Source organism: Mirounga leonina, unplaced genomic scaffold (assembly GCF_011800145.1).
Source record: "Mirounga leonina isolate KUSES-001 unplaced genomic scaffold, KU_Mleo_1.0 Mir_168, whole genome shotgun sequence".
Taxonomy (NCBI): domain Eukaryota; kingdom Metazoa; phylum Chordata; class Mammalia; order Carnivora; family Phocidae; genus Mirounga; species Mirounga leonina.
The window spans coordinates 2,316,038-2,342,408 of record NW_023270426.1 but is presented as its reverse complement, the minus strand read 5'-3'; the positions used below and the strand labels follow the sequence as shown (position 1 = coordinate 2,342,408).

Genomic DNA, 26,371 nt, shown 5'->3' with positions numbered 1-26,371 from the left:
AAGTTCTGGCCGTGGGACCCGAAGGTCCCCCAAACCAGCCTCCCGAAACAGGCGCGGCGAAGCGAGAGCGGAGAAGCCCGCGAGACGCCCGCACCGCCCCCCCACGGCCCCGGGTCGCCGCGTTACGGCGTGGCCCCGCCCCCTCGTGGCGCCCCGCCCCCCGGCGTGCCTCACGCTGGTGCGTCCTCCGCGGGCTCGCGGCCCCGCCCCCTGCGGCCCCGCCCCTGCGGCCCCGCCCCGCCCCGCCCCGCCCCTACGCGGTTGCTCGCGGCGCTCGCCGCCCTCCCCCGGCCCAATGGCGCGGCTGCCGCGTCAGTGATGTGAAACCTCGCTCAGGCTCGTCCGGCCCCCGCCCGCAGCCCATTACACCATCCGCCGCGGCATCCGCTGCAGCTGCTGTAGCCCGCGCAGACAGGGAGGGCGGGAGGCGGCTCGGCGGGGCGGGGCGGGGCGAACGGCGCGGCCGGATTCATTCCTGTGGGGCGCGGGGCATGGAGGAGCTGCGCGGCTGCAGGCGGAGCAGGCCGGCCCGGGCGGCGGCGCGGACAACGGTTTCCATTTAAGGGGGGCGGCCCGAGCCCGAGCGGCCGGCGGCGGCGGCGGCGGAGAGGACCAGCCCCCGGGCAGGTAGTGGCGGCGGCGGGGGGCCCGCCGGAGCCCGGGCTGCGGCCTGAGGCGCCCGCGGGGAGGCCCTGGCGGGAAGGGGAAGGAGGGCGCCGGGGCTGGAGGCCCCAGGCTCGGCGGCCGCCCGGGCGCGGGTCGTGGTCGCTCGGGGAGGGGCCGCCCGGGTCTGCAGGGGGCGACGGTGGTCGGGGGAACCTGCGATCCCTGGCGGGGAGGGGGCGGGGGGCTCAAAATGGGGCGGGCGAAGTTCGCTCCAGGGCGGCCGGATTTCCTGAGAGCCTCGAGTAGTTTAAAGGAAAGAGAAGCTGTAGGGCGAGGGCTTCGGCGTTAGCTGGTTGTTGTGTCCGACCTTCTTGTTCCTTCTCGGAACCCATTCTGGCCACCGCGAGGCCTCCGCGCCCTTGGCTCGCTGTCTGCAGAAGGGAGGGAGAGAAACATTTCTGAACCCGCGTCTCTTGCCTCTTTCGGTTGTACTCTGCTGGGCGTGTGCAAAGCAGAAACTGGAACACAGCTAGGCTGGTTAGGCGAGAAAACGGGTTGCCTGTAGTGTTTCAATTCACCGTGTATAGAAAAGAAACGGCCTGCCACCAAAACATTTGGGTCGGTGTGCACCTTCTTGCATTCTTTCCCACCGTGCTTGGGTGGCTTGAGGAGTCCCTGAAGTATGCCGCCCCCATCCCCCGCCGCCTAGGAGTAGAAATTAAAGAAAACCTAAATAGTGTTTTTGCCTTTCCCTCTGGAAAATTGAAAACTGCTACTTTTCCTTTTTCTAGTTCGGTGCTCTGGTTGTCAGATGTTGCAAGGCGGTGAGACAACAGACTCTCCGTGGCTTTATATCCGTGTGGGGTGCAGCGATTAACATTGAACTTCGGTTCCTGTAACTCCTGCCTGTGTCGATAGAGTTAAGCTGGGGAGTTTTGCTGTGAAGGATAAAGAAAAGCGCAGCCTCTCAACTGGACATAAATGGATCTAAAGACAGCAGTATTTAACGCAGCTCGGGATGGCAAACTCCGGCTTCTCACCAAGTTGTTGGCAAGCAAATCCAAAGAGGAGGTTTCCTCCTTGATCTCTGAAAAAACTAATGGAGCCACGCCACTCCTGATGGCCGCCAGGTATGGGCACCTGGACATGGTGGAGTTCCTCCTAGAGCAGTGCAGTGCCTCCATAGAAGTGGGGGGCTCGGTCAATTTTGATGGCGAAACCATCGAGGGGGCCCCCCCGTTGTGGGCCGCCTCTGCCGCGGGACATCTGAAGGTGGTGCAGTCTTTGTTAAATCATGGGGCGTCTGTCAACAACACAACTTTAACCAATTCCACCCCCCTTCGAGCTGCCTGTTTCGATGGCCATTTGGAAATAGTGAAGTACCTTGTGGAACACAAAGCTGACTTGGAAGTGTCCAACCGACACGGGCATACGTGCCTGATGATTTCGTGTTACAAAGGACACAAAGAGATTGCTCAGTATTTACTTGAAAAGGGGGCAGATGTTAACAGAAAAAGCGTTAAAGGTGAGTTCACCTTCTTCATTCGGCTTTCTAAGTGTTTGTCGTTATTTTCAGGAAGTCTCGTACCTCTCTTTAACCAGTGGCTGCTGAGTCAGCCGGCACTGACAGACCTGTTTTGATGAGGTGTCCCTTCCAGCGCACCCTTGTTGGTCGTGTCTCCGGTATTTGAGAATATGTTGAACGAGTGTGATACAAAGACCTCAGTCACGATGTTAAGGGGCATTTTCTGTCTCTGATTTGGAGTCCCTTCCAGTTCCTGGGTTCCCCAGAGTTACAGGGGATGTTAGTGGCAGTTGATCTGAGCCCCTAGGCTTGCATTGAATCCACTTGAGAATATACTTCAATGTAATGTATTTTTCTTAGCTTTGGGGTTTTTTTGTTTGTTTGTTTGTTTTAAGAACACCGGTGGAGTAGAAACTACTATATTTAGTGAGTCATTGTCTTATGTGTCTTAGCTAGGCATTTCGTTTGTTATTCTGTCGGGGAAGGCCAGGCCACACTGACCTGGAAGGATTAATACCAGTTGAAAAGGAGAAAATCTGTTCCTTTATTCTCTATTTATTGTGTGGCCAATAGAAAAACCTTTCACATAGAACATGTATTAAATACAGCAAGAGAGAAAAGAGATTTTAAAAACTGCTACAATCCTGAGAGCAAAACAAGGACTGGGTTAGACAGACTTGGATTTGTTGGCTAGCAACAGTGTAAACACCTTTGTCCAAAAGAAGAGCTTGGGTTTACTGTTGGGTGTAATTTTCAGGGATTGTAATAAGCCTAAAGCAGCAAATGACAGTTGAGAATTTTGTTTTTGAAACTTTTAAAAACAGCTATTTTGATCACATATTTTGATACTTGGAAACCTTTTCCCCCCCCCTTCATATTTATTTATACAACAGCAAAGTAATTAGCTGCCCCATTAAAAAAAAACCGAACTATTAAAAGTAGCCTACCTGTATGGTAAAAAAATAAAATTCAAACAATGCAAATTGATTGACAGTGTTCACAATGAAAAAATCTTACCACCCCTGATTTCTAGACCTCCAGCCCACTGGCAAGCTACTATTTAGAAGCGCTATTTACGGGGTTTTGTGTGTGCTGGAGATGGTCTGTGCAAACATAGGTACGCTTGTCTATGTCTCTTCCTTCCCCTTTCGCTTAGTTGATACATACTGTTGTTGTTTAAACCTTGAATTATCTTGGATGTCATTCAGTTCCAACACACAGAACTGTCTCATTCTGTGTGTGCACAGTATTTCATTGTATGAATCTACATAATTTATCTAGGCCCTGTTGATGGACAGTTAGGTCACATCCAGTGCAAGCAGTGCTTCTGTAAATATTCTTGAACAGAAGTGTGTCTTTGCACACTTGGGTGAGAATGGCTGTAGGATAGATACCTATAAGTGGGATTGCTGAATCAAAGTGTGCATTTATCATTGTGTTGGTGTCTGATTGCCTTTCAGAGAGGCTAAACCACACCATTATGGGACAGTATGTAGTTATTGGACAGAATTTACTGAAATTAGTATGGTCTTCTTTTTTTTGAAAGGTTTGATATAAAATGATGCAGGCTCATTGTGATTTTCTGTAAATTTTTTTTTCAGAGAATATATAAAAATCTCACAAAATGCCACTTAAGAGATAATCGTTCCAAAGATATTTCTGAATTTATTATATACATAGATGTATGTAATTTTATTTTATATGCTCTTTTATAACCTTTTTTTTTAAGCTTAATCAGTAATATCTTTAATGGCATTAATCACAGCCCTTTAATTTCAGTAGCCGCATACTCTCCTAATGGAGTTTTCTGTTGCTTCTGGTTTTTCAGTAGGAGACAAAATGTTTCTGTAGACATTCTTTCTTAGACATTTTTTCATTTGTTCCTGATTATCTCTTTGAGGTGGGTTGTTGGCTTAGAAGACAGTGTGACATTTTTGTTTGTTTTAAACATTTATTCCTTGAAAGAATGCTGTTTTAAGAGAACAGTTACTGTTTATGTGACCATGTTATTAACGGGAATGCTTTGAAATCATAACTAGCAGAGAAAGTGTTAAAAGGTATGGCTGTTTGTTTAGGCTTGTTGGATTTTTTGTTCCTTTGTTTTGGGCTTTTTATTCATTCAAAATACAGATTGTCGAACTTACGTATTTAAGTGAGGTTGTTTTAAACTCTTAGGTCACTGGAGAGATGAGCAGTGGTACCGTTTCCCTTATGGTTTTCAAAGTTGCTTTGTACACTCTTCTGGAGATAGAATGTGTGCGAGAATTGTGCTGTAAGTAGCTCATGTGCCTGTGAGCATTTTCCCCTGATGAACTGAATGGTCTCTGACTCGATTACCTTTGCTTTTTCAGAAGAATGTTCCTTTTATCACCATCATCATACAGCCTTGTATGTGAGGATGTGGTCAAATGATCTAATTCTAGAGTTGTTTTTGGTCAAATGATCTAATTTTAGAGTCCTTCCACCCCACCCGCACCCCCTGTATCAGTATCTAGTACCTGTGCCTTTCAAAAAAATTACACGTAACATGAGAAAACAGTTTTATACCAGAAATTGTTTTCAGATAGTCTCAATTTTGTATACATACAAATATATGTCATATATCTATGTTATGTAAGTATGTGTGTGTATATGTGTGCAGTGCTTTTTACCTGTTATGGTCCCTTTTAATTTTGACAGTGACTCTTAATTAAATTGGGGGCAGATTAAAGTGTATATGCACCCTCCCCAACTCTGATCCCGAAGCTTCCATTCTTTGATAATCACTCTCTCACTGGCTCTAGATTTTTTTTTAATGGGTCGGTGCGTAATAAAAAAGCAGGAACCAATTGAAACTGAGGCAGGAACACTGGCGAAGGATCTATCTGATAGAGCATCAAGAAAGGATCCCCCCCCCGCCCCACACACACATTTTCGCCCTATCCAAGAAGTAGTAGAAAAGAGTGATGAGATTAGGGATAAAATGAAATAGTTTCTTAGGGAATGGTATATGTCAGCTGTTGGAAATTGTTGTGAAGGAAGAAACCACCAGTAGATTATGCTTGGTCTGCTTAAACATCAAATGCACATGACTTCTGCATTCCATTACTTTTTAACAGGCAGTTGGCATTTGAATATACTATTTTAACTTTTTTTTCCCCATGACTTTTTAACAGGCTGTTGGCATTTCGAACAGGTTTTAGCCAACGGTGGAATTCATTCCCTAATTCTCTCAGAGAGCACTTCCTGAGTCCCTCAGTGTGCCAGGCTGTTATACTTTAGGATGTCCAGAGCTGAGTAAGACAGCCTTTCCAGTCCTTGACTCCTTGCTCTTGAGCTCATGGTTTGGTCGGAGAGACAGGTTCGTATGTAGGTACTTAAACCATAGTAGGCTAAGTGCAGCAACAGTGAGTGCTTTCTTGTATTTGATTCTTTTTTTTTTTTTAATTTTATTTATTTATTTGAGACAGAGAGAATGAAATACAGAGAGCATGAGAGGGAGGAGGGTCAGAGGGAGAAGCAGACTCCCTGCCGAGCAGGGAGCCCGATGCGGGACTCGATCCCGGGACTCCAGGATCATGACCTGAGCCGAAGGCAGTCGCTTAACCAACTGAGCCACCCAGGCGCCCTCTTGTATTTGATTCTTGATAATACTTTATCACCGACCACCAGCTCGTTACCTGCGGGGACGGTGGGTTCTTTGTTTTCTCATGGCATTCACAAAGAAGAGAAAGACTTTGAGATATTTAGGAATACTTCTCCAGTTTAACACAGCAGTTGATTTTTGCAGCAGGAGAGTGGGTTGCTATTTAAAACCATAGACCCCAAATCAGAAGTGATTAGACAAGCCCAGAGAGCTACCACATTGATTTCAGCACTTCATGATTACGGTCATCTTTGGCTTGCTTTGTTTTCCCTCTTTTTTTTTTTTTTTTTTTTAATGTTATTGTTGGATTCAAAATAGGATCTCTGGTAAGGTTACTTTAGCCCTTCAGTTCTGCTTTTACACCCACATTCCATTGGGCAGTGATTTGAGTACTACAGACCAGTAGAAGAGCTTCTCTGAGTTGGGTTTGGGGAGACTGGCCCTAAGAGGACAGGCTATCCTCCTGCATGGGTTAGTCTTTTTAAATACCCAAGGTAATTAGGTAAATTGGTAATAAGATAATCACTGTGCATTTTCTGTAGGCAAGACATTGTGTTGGACATTGTGGAGGCTTACGAGAAGATAAGGACGTTGCAGTGTGAATCTCTGCTGATGGATTTTAGGAGTGTGATCTTCATGGAGACATTGAACTGGGCCTTGAAAGGATTGTCAGGGTTCAGATCTGTAGAGTGCATTTGATACAGTTTTAAAGGTTTAGGAAATGGCATAAGGAAAGGCACATTGAGAACCTTGGAGGATCCAGGAAGTGGAAAAGTAGGCATATTTGGACCAAAGGGCACTCAGGACTAGATTATAAAGGACATTGACTTCTAGGAAAAGGAGTTTGATTCTTTATGCAGAGGTAAGCTAGTGAAAAGTTTTCAACTGAGAAATAACTGGGATTTTTTGGGGGGGGGAACCCATCTAACTGCATTTTAATTCTGTTACATTGTGAGCTCTTTAAGGCTAGAGGCCTGATGTTTGTATCCATGTGGTGTTAGACAGAGTGGCTCATAGTGGGTATTTGGTAAATGAAGTTTGTTGAATGAAATAGGTTGGATTTAAGAGAGAAAGGATTATAAACTCCCTGATGGCAAGGACTGTTTTGTTGTTCTTTCACTACGGAAATAAATCCATACATGAAGACGTGAAGTAAGAAATTAAGGCCATAATTGTGAAGAATGAGCAGTACAGGTAGAACTCCAGAAATGGGAGAAATTCGGGTAGGCTCATAAGTAGAGCTGGCTTTAAAAGGGTTTGAGAGAGAGCTAGTTCAGGCAGTTTATTTGCCTTTTTATTATGGAAATTTTCTAATTTCTGCGTAAGTGGAGAGAAGAATATGACTTGAACCACTGTGTACTTATCACCTTGCTTCAACAGTTACCCACATTTGCCAAGGTTTTAAAAAATACATTTCTCTCTCCTCTCCTTTTGTTTTCTGCAGTAGTTTAAAGCAAACCCCAGGCATGTTATATTAGTTGTCTCCCATAGTATATAGGCATTTTAGGGTGTAGATGTATTTCAGTCAAGACAACGTGAAAAAGAAAGAAATCCCATTATTTTTTTTTACGCACTGTAAGTGCAAAGGAATCTCAGGTAAGAAAATCTCCCCTGTAAATTAAGAACGGTTGGTGTTAAGATCAGGGACCAAGAAAATGACCCTTGTCCTGTCAGTAGGCTCTTCTGCTGTACATGACTTTCTGTGTGTTGGAAGCAGAAGTTGTCCATTCTTTCTTGACTTTCCAGGGTTCTGCTCAGCTGCTGGTCAACCTCCACACATCTACTTTCCAAGATTTAGAGAGAGGGACTTAAAACTTCCTTCTCTTCTGTGGTGTATCTGTGTTTGTTTTGATTTAGTAATAATGTTTAAATGACTTACTGGTTGAATTCATTAACATTTTAATCCCCCCTCATCAGGTTGCTCCTGCAAGTTGTGCACATTCGTCTTTTCCCTCTTGTGTCCCCTGGCACACTTCTCCGTGTCCCCAGGGTAGAAAGTGTGTAGATTGAGTGCAGTGGGGAAGTACTCCTCTTGTTCCTCTAGGCCTGGAGATTGGATTTTGAACTGTGAATCCTCACAATTGAACTGAAGTGGAGAAAATAAGTAGATCCTGAACTCTCCTGCCCTTTCAGCCGCATGAACTTAAGACAGAGGCTGTTTTACTTATTGACCATTGGGTATGAGTGGTTCCCTCGCTGAGTTCATCTTTATGAGATTTTCCTAGATTACAGTTGTTTCTTTAAAACACAATTCCGGAAGCCTTTGGCATTCTGGAGACGTATGCTATTGAGACATCAGGAATGTATGTGATGGAAGATAGAGGTGGGGAAAGGCCCAGGTAAAGAAGTCACAGGGGAGTGGCAGATCTGCCAGAAACATCTTTCTTCCCTTTGTCCCCCACGCTTGGGGAAGAACAACAGCCAGAAAGGGAATTTTAATGAAGTCTGAATTATAATGTTGATGTTTTGACATTGTGTAATTTTCACCCAATTACACTAATATTTGCTTTAGTCCTGATCCCTTAGCTCAGTTCCTCTTAGCCTTAAAATTCCACTGGATGTCAAGACCCATCTCCCAGGCACTTTCTGATTTCCCTTTGAGTCGTAAGAATTCATCTTACCTCTAGATGCAGATGTTTTTAGTGTTTAACCTTGTTGTGAGCTTCAAGGGCCTGTGTTGTTAAATTTCCATATGCTCCGAACTCAGTGCCTTATACAATTAATGAAGGGAAGGCACATGGTAACCTTGGCACAGTTTGTATTTGATTCTGCTCTGATTCCTTTTTTTTCAAGTCCTGTCCTTGAGTGTCTCTAGAGTTAGAATATACACGGCTAAGGGAAACATCCTAAATGGAGGAACCTTCTAGTGCTCCTTGGATATCCTGAAGTGTTTCTCTCTACCCCTTCTCACTTCTTCCCTTAACACGTACCATTTAGTTATTCCAGGAATAAAATACTTGGGATCAGCATTGTTCTGCAGTTGAATCGCAGGCCCCTCCCCATCTTTGGAAGTGGGCCTCTTACAAGTCCCAGCTACAGAGTTGAAGAAGAATGGATGGCAAGCACAGTAGGCTAAAGAGGAGAGGTGAGAATTATTTTTGTGCATTTCCAGCAAATCTGTTACAGTAAGAGACCCTTTAATTGCTGCTTCTAAAGGTCAAAACTTACACTTCTACCAGAAGCACAAGTACTTTGATTTTAAAACCGCTTTGAGACACAATTCACATACCATTCACCCATTTAAGTGTTCACATTAGTGTACGTTCACAGAGTGGTGTGGCTGTCGCCGCAACCACCTTTTCCTCACCTTCTCCCCGCAAAACCCATATCCAGTAATACTTACTCTCATTCCCCCCTCCCCTCCCACCCCGAATGCAGTAACCTTAGGTAACCGCTGATCTTTCTGTCCCTATGCATTTGCCTGTTCTGGACATTTCGTAATAAATGGAAGCATAATACGTGGTCTTTTGTGGTGTGCTTCTTTCCCTTAGTGGGATGTTTTCCAGGCTCATTCATTTTGTAGCATGTGTCAGTACTTTATTTCTTTTTATTGCTTTAGTCTCTTTACTGTATAATCCCTTGTGTAGATAGACCACATTTACCCATTCATCAGTTAACGGGCATTTGGATTGGTTCTCCTTTTTGGCTCTTGGAATAAGGCTGATACGAATATTCATGTACAAGTTCTTGTGTGGATATAAGTTTTCATTTCTCTGGGACAGAGATGGAGGAGTCGAATTGCTGGGTCACATGGCAACTCTGTGTAACCTTTTAAGGAACAGCTCAACTGTACCATTTTACATTCCTGTCAAAAGTGTAGGAGAGTTCCAATTTTTCCACACCCTCACAAACATTTGTTATTACTCTTCTTTTTTGAGATAGCCGTCTTAGTGGGTGTGAAGTGGTATCTCATTGTGGTTTTGATTTTTATTTCTTCAGTGCTATGATGTTCAGCATCTCTTCACGTGCTTATTGGCCATTTGTTTATCTTTGGAGAAGTGTCTTCGTATTGTTTGCACGTTTTAAAATTGGGTTATTGTTTTATTACTGAGTTGTGGTAAGAGTAATTTTTATATTCTGAATACAAGTCCTTTATCAGCTATATGATTTGCAAATATTTTCTTCCATTCTATAGATTGTTTTTTTCACTTTCTTTTTTTAAGTAAATTTAGGGTTTTTTTTAAGAAAACAAGGGAAGTTAAGAGTAACAGAAAGGGAGTCAGATACACCAGTAAAAAGAAGAGGAACAAGTGAAATGAGTACTGGTCACAAACTTAATTTTTTTTGGTAAATGTCTCTCCCATTTCTTTTCCTTCCTTCCTTTTTATTGAAGTATAGTTGACACACAATATTGTATTAGTTTCAGGTATACAATGTAGTAATTTGAGTTAAACATATGCAGTGTTCACCATAATGAGTGTAGTTACCATCTGTCACCATTCCATGTTATTACAGTATTATTGGCTATATTCCCTATGCTGTACTTTTCATCCTTATGACTTATTTTATAACTGGAAGTTTTTACCTATTAATCCCCCTCACCTATTTCACCCACCCTCTCTCACACCCTCCCTCTGGAAACCACCAGTTCTCTGTATTTATGAGTTTCTGTTTTGGTTTGGTTGTTCATTTTGTTTTTTAGATTGCGCATGTAGGCGAAACCATATATTTGTTTTTTGCTTGTCTGACCTGATACCTTCTGGCCCATCCATTTGTCACAAATGGCAAGATTTCATTCTTCTTTATAGTTGAGTATTATCATTGTATATATACACACACACCACATTTTCTTTATCTGTTCATCTGGCGGTGGACACTGAGGTTGTTTCCCTATCTTGGCTGTTATATATAATACTGCCATAAACATAGGGGTGCATGTATCTTTTCGAATTAGTGTTTTTTTGGGTAAACACTCAGAAGTAGAATCACTGGGTTGTGTGGTATTTCTATTTTTAACTTTCTGAGGAACCTGCATACTGTTTTCCCCAGTGGTTGCACCAGTTTACATTGTTTTTTTCACTCTTTTGATGGTATTGGTTACAGCAACTTGGATTTTATTTTACAAGCTAATTTTTGAAATATTCAACTGTAGATCATTTAGATTTGACCTAAACAAGAAAATTGTTAAGAAAACACTGCAGAGTTTACTGATACCCTTTACTACATAGACAGAAATGTTTCTGTGGGTCAGACTGTGTAATCTAGTTGTACAGCACACCCTTTTCCTGCTCTGGCATCTAATGTTTTCATTTAGCATAAAGAGGAATGGTGAAGTTTCATTTTCTGTGTGGTGTAAAACAGGGCTGTGACCTAACCCTTCTTTTCAACTTATCTTCATATGACTTGATAGAGCTATTACATACTAAGCTTTATGGCAGATGCCTATATAGCAAACAAGAAAGTAAGATTCCTCCTCTATTTCCTTACTGCTCAAAGTAGCAAAGACCAGCAGCATGGGCTTCCCTTGGATCCACCCTAGATCAGTTGAATCAGAATCCACATTTTACTGTGATCCTCTGGTGACTGTGTACATTAAAGTTTGAGAAGCACAACTGTATTTGACTAAAACAGACACACACAAAACTTGAACTGTGTGAGGACTTTACAAAATAGCAATCTGTTGAATTGATATTTCTAGAAAAAGCACTTGAAATTATAATAGACATTTTGTATTTGTAAAATATTTTACAGCCCTTGTGAGAACATTTTTGTTTCATTAAAAATAGAAATTGGGAGTGGTTTAGAAACTGACTTAATTCTAATCCTGGAGAATCTAAGTAATCTTACCCAATTGAGATATTTATAAATTCTGTGTCGAAGTTCTTCTGTGATTTAAGTCATTAGTTGATTGGTAACAATCTCATGCAAACAATCACTTACTTATTGATCAGTCAAACCCAAACATCTGGTTTGGAGCGAGGGCACTCTAAGGGCTCCAACTAGTTATTACTCAAAATACTGGTATGTTTTGGGATTACTTATTTTAGGAAGATCTCACCCCTTTGTTAGGCACTTACACAAATCCCTATCTTTTATATGCCTGCTATCAAAAGATTGCAGGTTTCTTAGGATTAACAGCAACTAAGATTGGTACTTTTAGGTAGGTCTTCTTGAGAAATACTACCATGTTTTTTGCTTGTTATTTGTTATTACCTATTAATCCCCCTCACCTATTTCACCCATCCTCTCTCACACCCTCCCTCTGGAAACCACCAGTTTCATATTTTCTTATTTTACTAAGTTTTTTATTTTAATTCCATTATAAACATACAGTGTAATATTCGTACAATACAGTGATTCAGCACTTTAAAACATCACCTGGTGCTCATCACAGGTATCACCTGTTTCCCCCATCCCCCACCCACCTCCCCTCTGGTGACCATGTTTTTGTGCATAAACACTTGCATCATTTCTTTCCCTTAGTATCCATCCCAGAAGCATCTCAACGAATATGGCTACTTTTTATTCTTAGCACTATTTCAAGGTTAAGTTATGTAGTTGAAAATTAATATATTTATATCATACTATTTTAACTTTCTGTATAAATACTTTAACTGAATTAACACTTTAAGGACCATTAGCTTGATTTTTAAATGTCCATTTAACAAACATGTCTTTTGAGAAATCATGAGAATTTTCCATAATGAATTCAGTGTCAGAAATTTTATTTTTTCTCCAAATGAACATGTTCTGAGTCAGACACTGAGAATTGCATAATACAGTGTTTATTTTCTTCCTTTTTTTTTTTAAAGGTGAATTATATTTCAGTGCCAAATAGCCTTGATTTCATCTAAGATGCCTGGTAGTATTTTTGAACTTTGTGTTCTATTTTTAATTGTCTTTCTCACTCTGAGGATACAAAATTAAGACATTATGAGGTAGAGATACCAAATCTTCCATCGTATTATGGAAACATAGAGGCACATAACTGAGGGAAAATGCTTGAGTTGGATATTCAGTAGTACTTGGCATATGATGTTATGCACCAAAAATCTAAATCACTGATGTTACTTAGTAAAAATTATATATGATTTTATTGGTCTTTGGCATGTAACTTAGCACAGACTGGTCACAAGAACATAGTAACTTGATTTTTAAATTCACCTTGTTAGATGTTTTCACAAGAACTTGCATTTCATCCTGAAAGCATAGCTCTCTTGAATGAAACTGTTAATAGAGCAAATACAGCAGATAGCTGATTATCATTTTATAAGATGAATAAAGTCAGACTAATAATTCCAGAAACTGGAACATAAATAGACTTGTCATAAAAGAAAATAAAGTTTGTGAACAGACATGGAAAAGTGTCCTATATACCTAGGTACAGAAGTAATATAAATTAAAATTCAAAATTAATCCTAGTGCCGGAAAGAATACTATAAAAGTGGATCTTTTAGGGTGCCTGGGTGGCTCAGTTGGTTAAGCGACTGCCTTCAGCTCAGGTCATGATCCTGGAGTCCCGGGATCGAGTCCCACGTCGGGCTCCCTGCTCAGCGGGGGGTCTGCTTCTCCCTCTGACCCTCTTCCCTCTTGTGCTCTCTGTCTCTCATTCTCTCTCTCTCAAATAAATAAATAAAATCTTTAAAAAAAAAATAAAAGTGGATCTTTTAAAAGATTGTCTAATTCCTTTGGAATGAATTAGAGATGTATCTTAAGCTGTCACATACTTGTGATTCTGTTTTAAATTAGGCATTAATTTTTTCATCTTTCAATTATGGAAGTATAATTTATACACAATAAAACCCGTCCTTTTTAGTATATAGTTGTATAAGTTTTGATAAACATACACTGTAGTTTATCCAGCAGTACAATAAAGATAGAACAGAAAGTTCTTCATGCCCCTTTGCAGTCAACTTCTGTCCCAGAATCCACCCCCTGGCAGTCACGTATTATCTGTCCTTCTAGGTTTTTAGGCATTAATTTTAATAGTGAAAATTCTGAAGCAGTGCAGATGCCCATCAGTCAGGGAAGTGTTTATGTGAACTTGACATGCCTCCTTACTTGAACTTCTACCATAAAGCCATTAAGAATGATGATGTATTATCTGTGGAGTTCATGTAGACTACCTACTGGTCACTTACCAGGAGAAAATGACTAAGATGTGGGAGAAAAGCAGGTAACAGTTGTATATGGACTAATTACAACTTTATCAAAACATCTATATAGAGAGACTGGGACCTGAGACAGAAATTATGGTTGCTTTAAAATTAAGCTTTTTGTTTGTTTTTGAAGCTTCTCTTTTCTAAACTTTGGAGGCAAGATCTAGGCTATAATTCAGAAGCACTTTTTTAGGGCTTTGAGGGCATGAAAGTGTGATGGTCATATACTTAACTTGTGAGAGAAGTTACGATCTCTCTCCTGAGACTTTACTTTTTAAACTTATTTTATCCTCAGAAGCTAAGTTTGAATCACTTTTTCTGATAATCAAGTATTAACAATTTAAGGCTCTTACCTTAACCTTAGCAGTGTGCTAACTGCTAGTTGGGATATAAAGGAAATATTATGTAGGATCTGTGTCCTTTAGGAACAGACCGTTTAGGTAAGAAAACTGTTGTTTGTGGCAGTAACGTTGTACTTATTGTAAGGTATTACATAATACCGTATTAGTTCATGTAATAGGAATACCCACCAGGAAGAGTGACACATTTGTTCACCAGGCAGCCTCAAAATGACAAGTTGGTGTGGTATCAACAAGCAAATCTCTTTAGGTGGCTGATGTTGCTGTTGAAACTTGAAGGACAAGAAGTTACAATGGTAAAGAAGCAAGAGTATATTACAGAAAAACGAAGAGCAGAGGCGTGGAGGTTGAAGTGAGCAGGCTTGTCCCCCGTGCTGGGAGGGACACTTAGGCTGGAGGGACGGGAGGCGTGAGTAGGGTCTCCGCCATGTGAATGGCAGGCACTGGCAATGTCCCAGAGGAGGTGTTGGCGGACTAGGGCCCAGACTAGGGCCCAGGCCTCCTGTTTCTCTGCTGCCTGACAGTGAAGATGTTATGTTTGAATGGTTGGGGGAAAAAATGGAATGAAGAATAATACTTTATGACCCATGAAGATGCCCTGAAAGCCCTATTTCAGTGTCCGTAAGTCAAGTTTTGTTAGAACAAGACCATCTCCATTCATTGAATGCATTGCCAACGGGTACTTCTGGCCATGGCAGAATTGAGTGGTTACAGCGGGGACATTATGGCTTGCAAGACCTAAAAATACCATCGAGCCCTTTATAGAAAAAGTTGGCCAACTCCTGGCAAGAGTCACAGTGCAGCATTCATGTTGGACACGAAAAATGAGGCTGGCCAAGTAGGGTAGGCAAATAAGATCTCAGTCTTTTAAAATCCATTTCTCATAGTGTACCTTGTGTGTGTTCCCACTAACCAAGACTAAGCTTTACTTCACATAACGTTTTCTGAAACTCTGGGTTTCTTTCTCTTTGCCCCCCTGCCTTACACGGATAGTGCTTTGAGAATCAGTGTCGTAGAATTTCGAAAGCCATCTTAAAGGTTTTCAACTGTGGAAGCATGAAAGGTTTTGAGTTGGAAAGTAACGTGATCGGTGGAGTTCCACTATGAGGTTTGGCCTGTATTAGATAGAACTTACTCATCAGGTTCTAGTATGACTAGCATTTAAAATATGACCCCAGGAATGCACAGGACACTGCAGTGGCGATTGGGAGACATGGGCTTATGTTTTACTCCCAGTTTCCCTGCTTTTTGTTTGTAGAATAAGTATTTTCTCTGCTTCGCCTAGTTACGAATATAAGATTATGAGGGGGTAACTGCTAATACATCAGATTCAGGAAAAGAGAAAAATGGTGTGTGAACATATGGATACCTTTTTTTTTTTTTCCCCGGAACTGGATTTATTGAGTGAATGGCTATTTTAACTCCCTTTCTCCCCATTCCGCACCCGCCCCCGCCCCTGGATACCTTTTTCTTCTCCATTAATCTCTGCTTTTATGATTCGCTTCAACTTTCTCTGGGTCTAATTTACTGTTTTTCTCCTTTACTTTCTTGAGATGAAAACTGAGCCATCTTTTTAAAGCCTTTCTTTTCTAGGGTGCACATAGAAGCACAGTTTCAGCCACATCCCACAGGATTTGTTACTTAAGGTTTTCATTTTCATCCGGTTACAAATATTTTCTCTTTTTCCATTGGGGTTTCTTCTTTGACACATAGGTTATTTAGCAGTATGTATTTAAATTTTCAAATCTGTGGAGGTTTTTCTAGTGTTTTGTTGTTGTTGCTGTTGGGGTGTGTGTGTGTGTGATTTCTAACTTGCACTGTGGACTTTCTAAGTGATCTCAGTGATCTCAGTCCCTTGCTGTTTCTTTGAGTCTCACTTTATGGCCAGAATGTGGTCAGTGTGTGTATTCTTTCCTATATCCTTGAAAGAAAATGGTATTCTATAGGTGTTAAGTCCAGTGTTCCTTTATATACCTCAGTTAAATCAAGTTTGTTCATTGTGTTCAAATCTTCTCTCCCCGTATTGGTTTTGTTCTCTCCTGAGAAAGGTGGCTCAAGTGTCTGGTGCGGGTGGGTTTGTCTGATTTTCCTTGGAGTTCTGTTGATTTTTGCTCTATATAATTCAAACCTATGTTTTTAGGTAAAAACAAATTTGGAAATACTGTATCTTTATGTTCTTTTGGATTTTATATCCTTGTAAAATGTTTCCCTTTATCTCTAACCATGCTTTTTGCCTTAACGTCTCCTTAGTCTGGTATCTTAATATCACACAGCTTTCTTATTTATGGTTCTTTTTTGCATAGGGTATAATTTTTTTCCATTTTTTTCGCTTCAGCCTTTTTCTGTCCCTGTATTGAAGGTTGTGTCTCCTGTAAGCAACATGTAGTTGAGTTTTACATATTTCTATTTTCAGTCTGACAGTTTGTGTCCTTTAATGGGAATGTTTAGTTTGCTTGCATTTAATGTAATTATTGATATATTTGGGTTTTACTCTCCTACTTTCTGATTTTTATTTGTCCTACCTGGTTTGTGTTCTTTGTCTCTCATTTTTTTGTCTGCGTTTGAATTATTTTTTTCTTACTTCATTTTTTTCTCTGTATTAGAGAGTATGTAGTAATAAGATGCATACCCTCTGTTATTTTAGTGGTTATTGTACTACTTCGACTTACCAAAGGAATAACGTAAATTTCTGAGTTTACCTCTGTCCAAGCAATGCAAAAATCTTTGGAATACTTTAATTCCAATTGCCCTCATTACTTTTATGCTCTTGCTATCACGCATTTGACTTCTGTATGTATTTCAAGCCCTGCGAGACACTTGTTATTTTCAAAGTCAGTATTTCTCCCAAATTTACCCTTCTTGTTGATGCTTATGTCCATATCTCTATGCTTCCATGTGGCTTATCCTCGTTTTGCCTGGAGAACACCCTGTAGTACTAGGTCTGCCAGTAATAATGGGTTTTCTCTTTTTGTTCTCACCTCAAACAGTCCTTCATTCACCTGATTCTTGCTCTGGGTATAAAATTCTCAGTTGGCAGTTATTTTCCTTGAGTGCTTTCAAGATACAGACACCATTCTGTTGTCCTCCGGCTTCCTCTTCCTGGTGAGAGCTTTGCCATCAGCTGAACTCTTGCTCTCGTGCAGGTCATTTCCACTTTTTCCTTGTTTGTGAAATTTTTCTCTTTGTCTGAGTGCTTAGCAGTTTCACTGGACTGTGCCTCTAGGGAATTTTCTTTGTATTTCTCTCTCTTGGTGTTTCTAAGACTTACTACATTTATAATACTCTACCAGCTTCAGAAAATTTTCAGACTTTATCTTTTAGGTATTGCTTTGGGCCCATTTTCTTCCTCTGGAATTCTGGCTTGGAGAGCGTCAACGCTCGGTCGTTCCCTCGGTCTCTCAGTGTCTCTGCTCTGCCAGCCTGTCACCCCTATGCTTCTTTCTGTGTATTTTCATCTGGCTGATTTTTCCAGCCACTCATTCTCCGTTCAGCTATGCGTAATCTGCTTGGAAAGCCACCCACTGAGGTTTTCAGTTCTAGAACATCCATCTTGTTCCTTTTTGTAGTTTCCAGTTTTCTGTCTAATTCTCAGAATTGTTTTTTAATCTCTCTTACTTTGCTCAGCATAATTACTATTTTAAAGTCTGTGTCTGATGACTGTATGAGCAGTATCTTCTGTTGGGCTTTTCCATCAGCTCTTATTTCCTTTGGTTTTGTGTTGTGGTTCCTTTGATTGGATACCAAACATTAGATATAAAGAATATGAAAAATAATTTGGGCCCTAGTAAATAGATGATATCTAGATAATATTTTCTGTAAATGGTATTTGTATCTGCTTTTGGCTTTTGACTACTTTCACTAGCAATCCTGAATTTCTTTTTTTTTTTTTTTAAAGATTTTATTTATTTATTTGACAGAGAGAGACACAGCGAGAGAGGGAACACAAGCAGGGGGAGTGGGAGAGGGAGAAGCAGGCTCCCCGCAGAGCAGGGAGCCCGATGCGGGACTCGATCCCAGGACCCTGGGATCATGACCTGAGCCGAAGGCAGTCGCTTAACCAACTGAGCCACCCAGGCGCCCCGCAATCCTGAATTTCTTTAATTCAGTGTTGACATGATCTTAAATTGGATTTTGGTTCCTCCAATTGCTGGTCTGTTTGTAGTTTGTCTTTAAGTACATGGGTGCAGCCCTTCTGAGCTCTAACTCAGGAGTGTATGGGGGTTTCAAAGTCCCCTTCTTCGTGGGTTCTGGACTCTAGTTTTCTCCTCCAGCCCTGCACAGGTGTCAAAAGGTCCCCTCAGTGTTTTCACTGGTGCTTCCAGAATCAGAAGAGGCCATTGGGGGAAGCTTCCCTAAATTCTGGACCTCTCTGATTTTCTTTCTTCTTCTGGATGTTGTCCTCTTTTTAGCTCTTTACATGCTATCAAACAGATTTTTAAAAATAAAATTTTCAGCTTTTTAAGTTATTACTGGGGAGGGTGATCATATCACTTCTGCCATTACTAGATGTGAAAGTATTCTATAGGTTTTTTTTATTTAAAAAAAACACACACACATTTTTCCCCCCGTGTTTGGTGTATTCTGATACAGCAGTTAGGTTAATAGAGCCTTAAAAATACATTTAGTAATAGCTCTGCTTACTTGAGATTACTTTGAACAAGTGAACATTAGTTTTAGCAGGCAGAAGTTCTGGGCTCTCTCAGCGCTTGGTTACAGACACATTGCTAAAACATTCCATCAGACACCATTCCATTATAGACCTTTGAAATCCTGAGTCAGAACAAATGTATGCAGGTAATCATGTACTTCCTGTAGGTGTCATGGAAGACTAAACAGGAGGAACCTGTGGAGGGATTCAAGTCCCAGTGTGTAATAACTGGCTCTTTCGAATTTTAGTTACAGATTTGTTATGGGAAGTGTTCAGGTTTAAACTACTTTCTAACATCCATGCTGTGTCATGGGTCCCCCAAGGCCTTCCCCGTATCTGGAGGTGGTGAGTCAGCAGAGAGTGGTAATCGTGGCTGACATTTATTACAGTGGTGTGATAAGGATGTGCAGCTGGATCCTAAAGGGGAAAGGCACAGGTGGGGGCGTACAGGAATCTGTGTTCAGGCTTTTTTATGCCGTGTCCTCATAACAGGGGACACAGAGCAGTTTCTGCCCAGGGAAACCCACTAGGAGACTCAGAGCCCAGGGCTTTTATTGGATGCCGTTCACGGAGGCACCCTTTCCTGAGATACCCCAAATTCCAGGCTCCCAGAAGGAAAGCAGGTACTCAGCCCAAACTGTATTGTTCATACAGACAGTGAGCCCCCCTTATCATGGAGGGCGAGTTTTCTGAACAGGCGAGTTCTCCAATGGGAGCCGAGGGCCGGCCCCGGGCAGCCAGTTCTTTCTAAGGAAACCTACCAGTGTCGCCGGCTCCCGTAACTCTTCACTGCACCCGCGCCTCTGGTGACTCACTGTGGGAGTTTTCTGTAAACACCGTAGGTAAATATCAAAGGTCTGTGTGGTAATTCTTGTTATGACAAGTAGTAAGATGTTTGGCATTAAACTTCGGCAGCTAAAACACCTGTGTGGTTGTAATGTCTTCATATGTTGCACACGGGCTTTTCCCGATGTGCCAGTGTCTGTTGTCCGTTTGAATCCACGTGTGGGAAGAACACGACAGCATTGGAACATTCAGTACATCTTCAGAGAATATGTAAAAAATTAAATTACAATGGGAAATAATCCATTACGAAAGGACACTTCAGATGGCTCCTTTTAAATTTCCAGTTGAACCACCCACGTGTTTTTTCACATTTTACTGGACTTGTTTTTCTCCTGGGAGCTTTCTGAGGAAAAGTACTTTGTCACCGAGAATTTTGACTAAGACAGCTGAAGTTTATTTGGCAATCAGAAATATAGAAAAAATAATTTCCGACTCCTGTTAGACTCAAACTGGAGAATCTTAGACGTTCTAGATTAGATTTCTGGCTTATAAATGTGGAAGCTGACCCAGAAAGTTTAAGTGACTGGCTGCAAAGCTGACTAGCTGGTTAATTGCATTTCATCGCTTTTTAGTCATAGAATATGCACTTGCAATTGCTATTGAAAAAAGCCAAGAGGCCGTGGATTCATTTTGAATTTCCTTAGTGACTTTGATGATCTTTTCATGCCTAATTTGGTCATTTACTCAACAAACTTAACAAGTATTTATTTAACCCCTGCAGTGGGTCACACTAGTTTTAAGTGCCGAGGATTGTTTTTTTTCCTCATTTGTATTCAGATTAAAGTCTGTCCCATTAAGGTCAGCCTGTAGCCGCCTGCTTTTTATGAGGTTCCTAGGCTACGAACATGTACTACATTGTCTCCTGGTCCCTCAAAATATGTTATCTCTTTTTTTCCTCTCCTTAAGGTAATACTGCATTGCATGATTGCGCAGAATCTGGGAGTTTGGACATCATGAAGATGCTTCTTATGTATTGTGCCAAGATGGAAAAGGATGGTTACGGGATGACTCCCCTTCTCTCAGCGAGTGTTACTGGTCACACAAATATTGTGGATTTTCTGACCCACCATGCACAGACCAGCAAGACAGAACGGATCAATGCTCTAGAGCTTCTGGGAGCTACATTTGTAGACAAAAAGAGAGATCTGCTTGGGGCCTTGAAGTACTGGAAAAAGGCAATGAACATGAGGTACAGTGACAGGACTAATATAATTAGCAAACCAGTACCACAGACACTAATAATGGCTTACGATTATGCCAAGGAGGTGAACAGTGCAGAAGAGCTGGAAGGCCTTATCGCTGACCCTGATGAGATGAGAATGCAGGCCCTATTAATTAGAGAACGTATTCTTGGTCCTTCTCATCCTGATACCTCTTATTATATTCGATACAGAGGCGCTGTCTATGCAGACTCTGGAAATTTCAAACGATGCATCAACCTCTGGAAGTATGCTTTGGATATGCAGCAGAACAATTTGGATCCTTTAAGCCCCATGACCGCCAGCAGCTTGTTATCTTTTGCAGAACTGTTCTCCTTTATGCTCCAGGATAGGGCTAAAGGCCTGCTGGGCACCACCGTTACGTTTGACGATCTTATGGGCATCCTGTGCAAAAGCGTCCTTGAAATAGAGCGAGCTATCAAACAAACTCAGTGTCCGGCTGACCCGTTACAGTTAAATAAGGCTCTTTCCATTATTTTGCACTTGATTTGCTTGTTAGAAAAAGTTCCTTGTACTCTAGAACAGGACCATTTCAAAAAGCAGACTATCTACAGGTTTCTTAAGCTGCATCCGAGGGGGAAGAACAACTTCAGCCCGCTTCACCTGGCCGTGGACAAGAACACCACGTGTGTCGGCCGGTACCCCGTGTGTAAATTCCCGTCCCTGCAAGTCACGGCCATACTGATCGAGTGTGGCGCCGACGTGAACGTCAGAGACTCCGACGACAACAGCCCCCTGCACGTCGCTGCTCTGAACAACCATCCCGACATCATGAATCTCCTTATCAAATCAGGTGCACATTTCGATGCCACAAACTTGCACAAGCAGACTGCCAGTGACTTGCTGGACGAGAAGGAGATCGCTAAAAATTTGATCCAGCCCATAAATCATACCACCCTGCAGTGTCTTGCTGCTCGTGTCATAGTGAATCATAGAATATGTTATAAGGGGCATATCCCAGAAAAGCTAGAGACCTTTGTTTCGCTGCACAGATGATAATCTGACTGTCGCGTCGCCCTCTTGAAAGCACGGGTCGCTGACAGTCGCCTCATACGTGAGCACTGTTGTGAGAACACCAGCATTCACTTAGCTTGATGTCCTCGTGCTGTCATTGGCTAAAGCATTAGAAGCGTCAACTTTCCAGGATTGGTTTCCCAGTATTTAATATCAATATACCATATAATATATTCTTTGCGAATTATTGAGAAATGTAATGTCCTATTCGAATTTCTAAAATTGTCTGCCAAAGGCTTATCTGTTCTGGTTCTGTTTGCTGTTGGGCGTTTGGGACAGAGGTCACCGTTTCTCAGTGGTGTCTTTATACTTTACTGGTTTGTGAATTTTATACACTTGAAGGTCTTTCTTTCTTTTTTTTTTTCCCCCTGCTTCTTCCTTCTCTTGCCCAAGCTGCTTCCCTCTTTCCACTTGATTTACTTCCTCACCATTTCTACTTACCGGTGTTTTCCCCCTTACGGGCCCATGCTAGGTTGTACACCCTTTATGGACCTGTTACCATTTGCAATTACCATAAGTGCTTTATCTCCTCTATGCAGCGGCTTAAACTTGACTGTTGTATGTTAGCACATTTTTCTATGCAGCAGTTGGTCAACTTCAACTCAAAACACTGTTACGTTTGTTACAAAGTTCATTTTTTTTGAAAGTAGTACTCTTTGTAGCATGACAATTTTTTAGAGCTACAGCTTAGCTCCCTGAGCTCAGGCTTTTCTGTTTGTTTGGTTTTTCTTCTTCTTCTTCCAAGGTTTCTCTCTCTAATCCACTGAAATTATTGTGTGCTAAATTTGGGAAACAGATCTCTTCTAACTCATTAACCCAGTTGAAATTTAGGTCTGTCATTTTAATATATCATGCAGTAAAAGGAAGAATCTTTACAAAGTGACCCACCTTTCATGCTGCTATAGCGTTGTCCTGCTTGTGCTGATGATGTGATTAGGTGTTAGAGAATTTGCTTCAATTTAACCTCAGAGTTGATCACACAGCTTTAATGAGTCCCGTTGAACTATTCAGCGATCGATCACTTTTAGTTACAAAAAGAGCTACAGCATGTCAGGGGCATGATGCTTGCTGAGCCCGATCTGGGCATCTAGGATAATTAAGGTATTTTTGTATGCAATTTACTGCCATAGTATCCAAGGTCAGTAACAGTGTCCTTCCTTTCAAGGTAACTTGCATGAATTACTTTGGTCTCAGTTATTCGGCACCCTAGTTAATAAACACAAAAGGTTGCAGTGCTTCCTGTCCCCTTACTGGAAGTTACCTTTGCTCTGCTTTTCTTTCTGTATGGTTTTTTGTTTTGTTTTGTTTTTGGTTTGGTTTGGTTTTTTTCTTCCACACAGCTTCGCTAATGCCACAGAAAGGGCTCTTTTAAGAAAAGATGAAGTGAAAAGTACTAAAAAAAAAGATTCAGGTAATTATCCTTCAGCACTTTATTGTTATTCAGAATAAAATTTATGATGGCACATTTGCCCTGCAAATGTCTTAATGAAATTGTTCTGAATAAAAAGCTCCTTATTTGTTTGAGGAAAAAAAAAATTCAAGTGTACCTGTGAGTTGAATGAGCTGGATCCACTTGGGTTTTTGCTCGCATTTTATCCTGAGGGTTGATGTCATGGTATTTATGGAGTCATCACTGCAAAGAATCACCTTAGATTTATTTCATCTTTATTCAGTAAACAAAACAAAACAAAAACTCGTGATGAATAGTAGTAAATATAAAAAGCATTATAGACTTACTTTCTGGTTAAATAATTGAGGTTTAATTTCTTTTTTAAAAGATATTTTACTAGGTTGGGAATGGAATTTCACTGTCAAAAAGGGTGAATGGGAGATAACTGGTCATGGTTGCTCTCCAGCCTTTGAATGAAGAGGCTTTAAAACCCGTCTTTACCATGGGCAAATTTGGTGGAACGTTTGAGGTGCCACATAGATTAACCCGTTTGTGATTTAGACACACTTTCTAGAAATACCAGACATCAACATTTTGAAATCATTTGCCTCTTAACCTTGTGGTACGTATGCATGAGCTTTTTTTTTTTTTTTTAAAAGGAAACTCTGTATGTGCAGTAAATCGACACTAGTAGATCTCAGTAATTTGGGGGTAAAAGATGAGCAACTGGATTTTTCAGTGATTTAATATTACCCCCCTCCTTTGTTGGGCGGGGAGAAGAGTTTGGTAAGGCACACCTCACACTACCTGACGGGTGAACCTAAATCCAACAACCCCAGGGCAGCTGAGGATTTCCTCCCGTGGCGTATCTTCCACCGCTAAAGATGGATCGCGTAAAACTGTTCGTCAGTCTTGAGAACTGAAATGCCTTATTTCAGTTAGGACACAATTCTCCTGTTAGCCATCTCCCCAAACGCTGTTAGGAGCTCTTGACAAATTGTTTGATAGCTCAGAATAGTCCATGATTTTATTTTGGAGGAGGTTGGTTAATAAACGTGACCTCAGACACTGTTAAGGCCTTTGTCAGAAAGTATTCTCAAAATTGTTGACTGAATCAAGAAGATACGTCCGTGTGTTACTTTTTTTTAACCACAAGTGAGTACTCTAATACTTAATGAGCTACTTGTAGGCTGGAGTTGATAAGTTTTGATTATGTTTCTGTAAAAATGCCTTGTAAGGCCTGCTGAATTTTAGATGTTCCTCTATTGATCATTCCTGGAAAAGAAATGGTCATTTTACACAGATTAGATACCAGTCTACTTTATAAAGACAAGTGGATTCTAGATTTTAAAAAAGTCCTTTTTCTTACCCATAAACCTGACAGGGGCGTAAAAAACCCAAATCAGCAAAAAATAAACTTGGTGCCCATTCTGATTTTGAAGTTAAGTGATTGCTGACTTGTAAAGCGACCCCCTTAATGTGTAATATTTTAGAGGACCCCCCCCCCCGCATCTACTGTGACTTGGGAAGACTCTTTAAATTCTATATGAAAGGATATCCTATCACCAAGCTGAAAACTTAGGTTGACTTTTACAGGTAAAATGATCCTTGTAATTATCAGAATTGTGGGGGCCAGATGAGATAATAATACCATATTTTTGCATACTGTGACAGCAGTTGTTATTGCTTGGAATTTAACCATTTTAGAATTAGATCCTGAAGAGACTAATTGGTCGTCATCCTTTTTTCATTTTTTTCTTTTTTTTTCCCCCCGCCTTCATATATATCACTAAACAACTAGTTTCTCCCTTTTGTCACTTCCCATTGTGTATTTTTCAGAAGTACTGTATTCAGATGCCAGCCAATAAATTGTCACATAATGGAAAATGATATGCCACAACATTCATTGTAAGGTTTAATAAAATTAAATTTGCACCAAATACAAGCGTATTTGTATTGACTCTTTTAAGATTTTATTTGAGAGAGCGGGGTGCAGGGGGGAGGGAAGGCTGGGGGCAGAGAGAGAGAGAGAATCTAAAGGAGATTCCCTGCTGAGCACGGAGCCCGACGTGGGACTCCATCCCACGACCCTGAGATCATGATCTGAGCCAAAACCAAGAGTCCGATGCTCAACCGACTGAGCCACCTGGGCACCCCTCGTATTAACTCTTCATACTTGGTTGATGATGTCTTAATGCTTTGATGGTGTGCTTCTGTTTCAAAAAATATCTACCTGGTAATTCACAGTCAGAACTGTTAGAGATAGCATTTATTGTTCATACTTCTATGTAAAAAATGGTTTTGTACAGTTTGTTCTCATTTCTTTTCCAGTGAAGACCACAGAAACTAAGATACCAAAAGACTTTTGTTTGTAGTTCAGTGCATGGGAGAGGGGCTGCTTATAACTCTTACTCTTGTATTTTAACTGGTTTGGTTTTAGGTATCAGAAGTATGTCATAAATACATTACTGTGCAGGTAAATTTCATCAATTTATTTCCACCACTTTTATTTATTTATTTATTTTTTATTTATTTTTTTTAAAGATTTTATTTATTTATTTGAGAGAGAGAGTGAGAGAGAGAAAGAGCACAAGAGGGGGGAGCAGGAGAGGGAGAAGCAGACTCCCCGCCGAGCAGGGAGCCCGATGCGGGACTCGATCCCGGGACTCCAGGATCATGACCTGAACCGAAGGCAGTCGCTTAACCAACTGAGCCACCCAGGCACCCCTCCACCACTTTTAAATCGTAAAATTTGGGTAGTCCTTGTCTTTTTCTTATATGTAAGTTTACTAATACAAAAAGTTTTAATAGGTCCGGAAAATGCTCCGGCTGTCATTTCTAAACTCTAACCATAAATTGAAATCTCCAGCTGTATAGACTTTCCCTACTTGAATCATTAACCTCCTTTACCAGTAACAAGTACAGACTTTGTCATCTTTCTGACGGAACCCTTTTAAACCTTAGTCTTCCTTACCCTTGTTCTGTGGCGGTCCCCCTGACCACCACCAGTATTTAAGAGGAAATCTTCCAAATGTATAA

General features: G+C 41.2%; 1 protein-coding gene across 1 annotated transcript; it reads left to right on the top strand.

Moving 5' to 3' along the window:
* Positions 1 to 472: 472 nt before the first annotated feature.
* Positions 473 to 25,272, top strand: FEM1C (fem-1 homolog C). Its single transcript, XM_035013937.1, has 3 exons — positions 473 to 627; positions 1,398 to 2,131; positions 20,615 to 25,272. The coding sequence occupies exons 2-3, from the start codon at positions 1,588 to 1,590 to the stop codon at positions 21,922 to 21,924; spliced, it is 1,854 nt and encodes a 617-aa protein (XP_034869828.1). The 5' UTR covers positions 473 to 627; positions 1,398 to 1,587; the 3' UTR covers positions 21,925 to 25,272.
* The last annotated feature ends 1,099 nt before the right edge of the window (positions 25,273 to 26,371 follow it).

Coding starts and splice junctions, on each gene's coding strand:
- FEM1C (XM_035013937.1), top strand. CDS start 1,588: ATGGATCTAAAGACAGCAGTATTTAACGCAGCTCGGGATGGCAAACTC. Junction 2,132..20,614: donor TAACAGAAAAAGCGTTAAAG/GTGAGTTCACCT, acceptor CCTCTCCTTAAG/GTAATACTGCATTGCATGAT.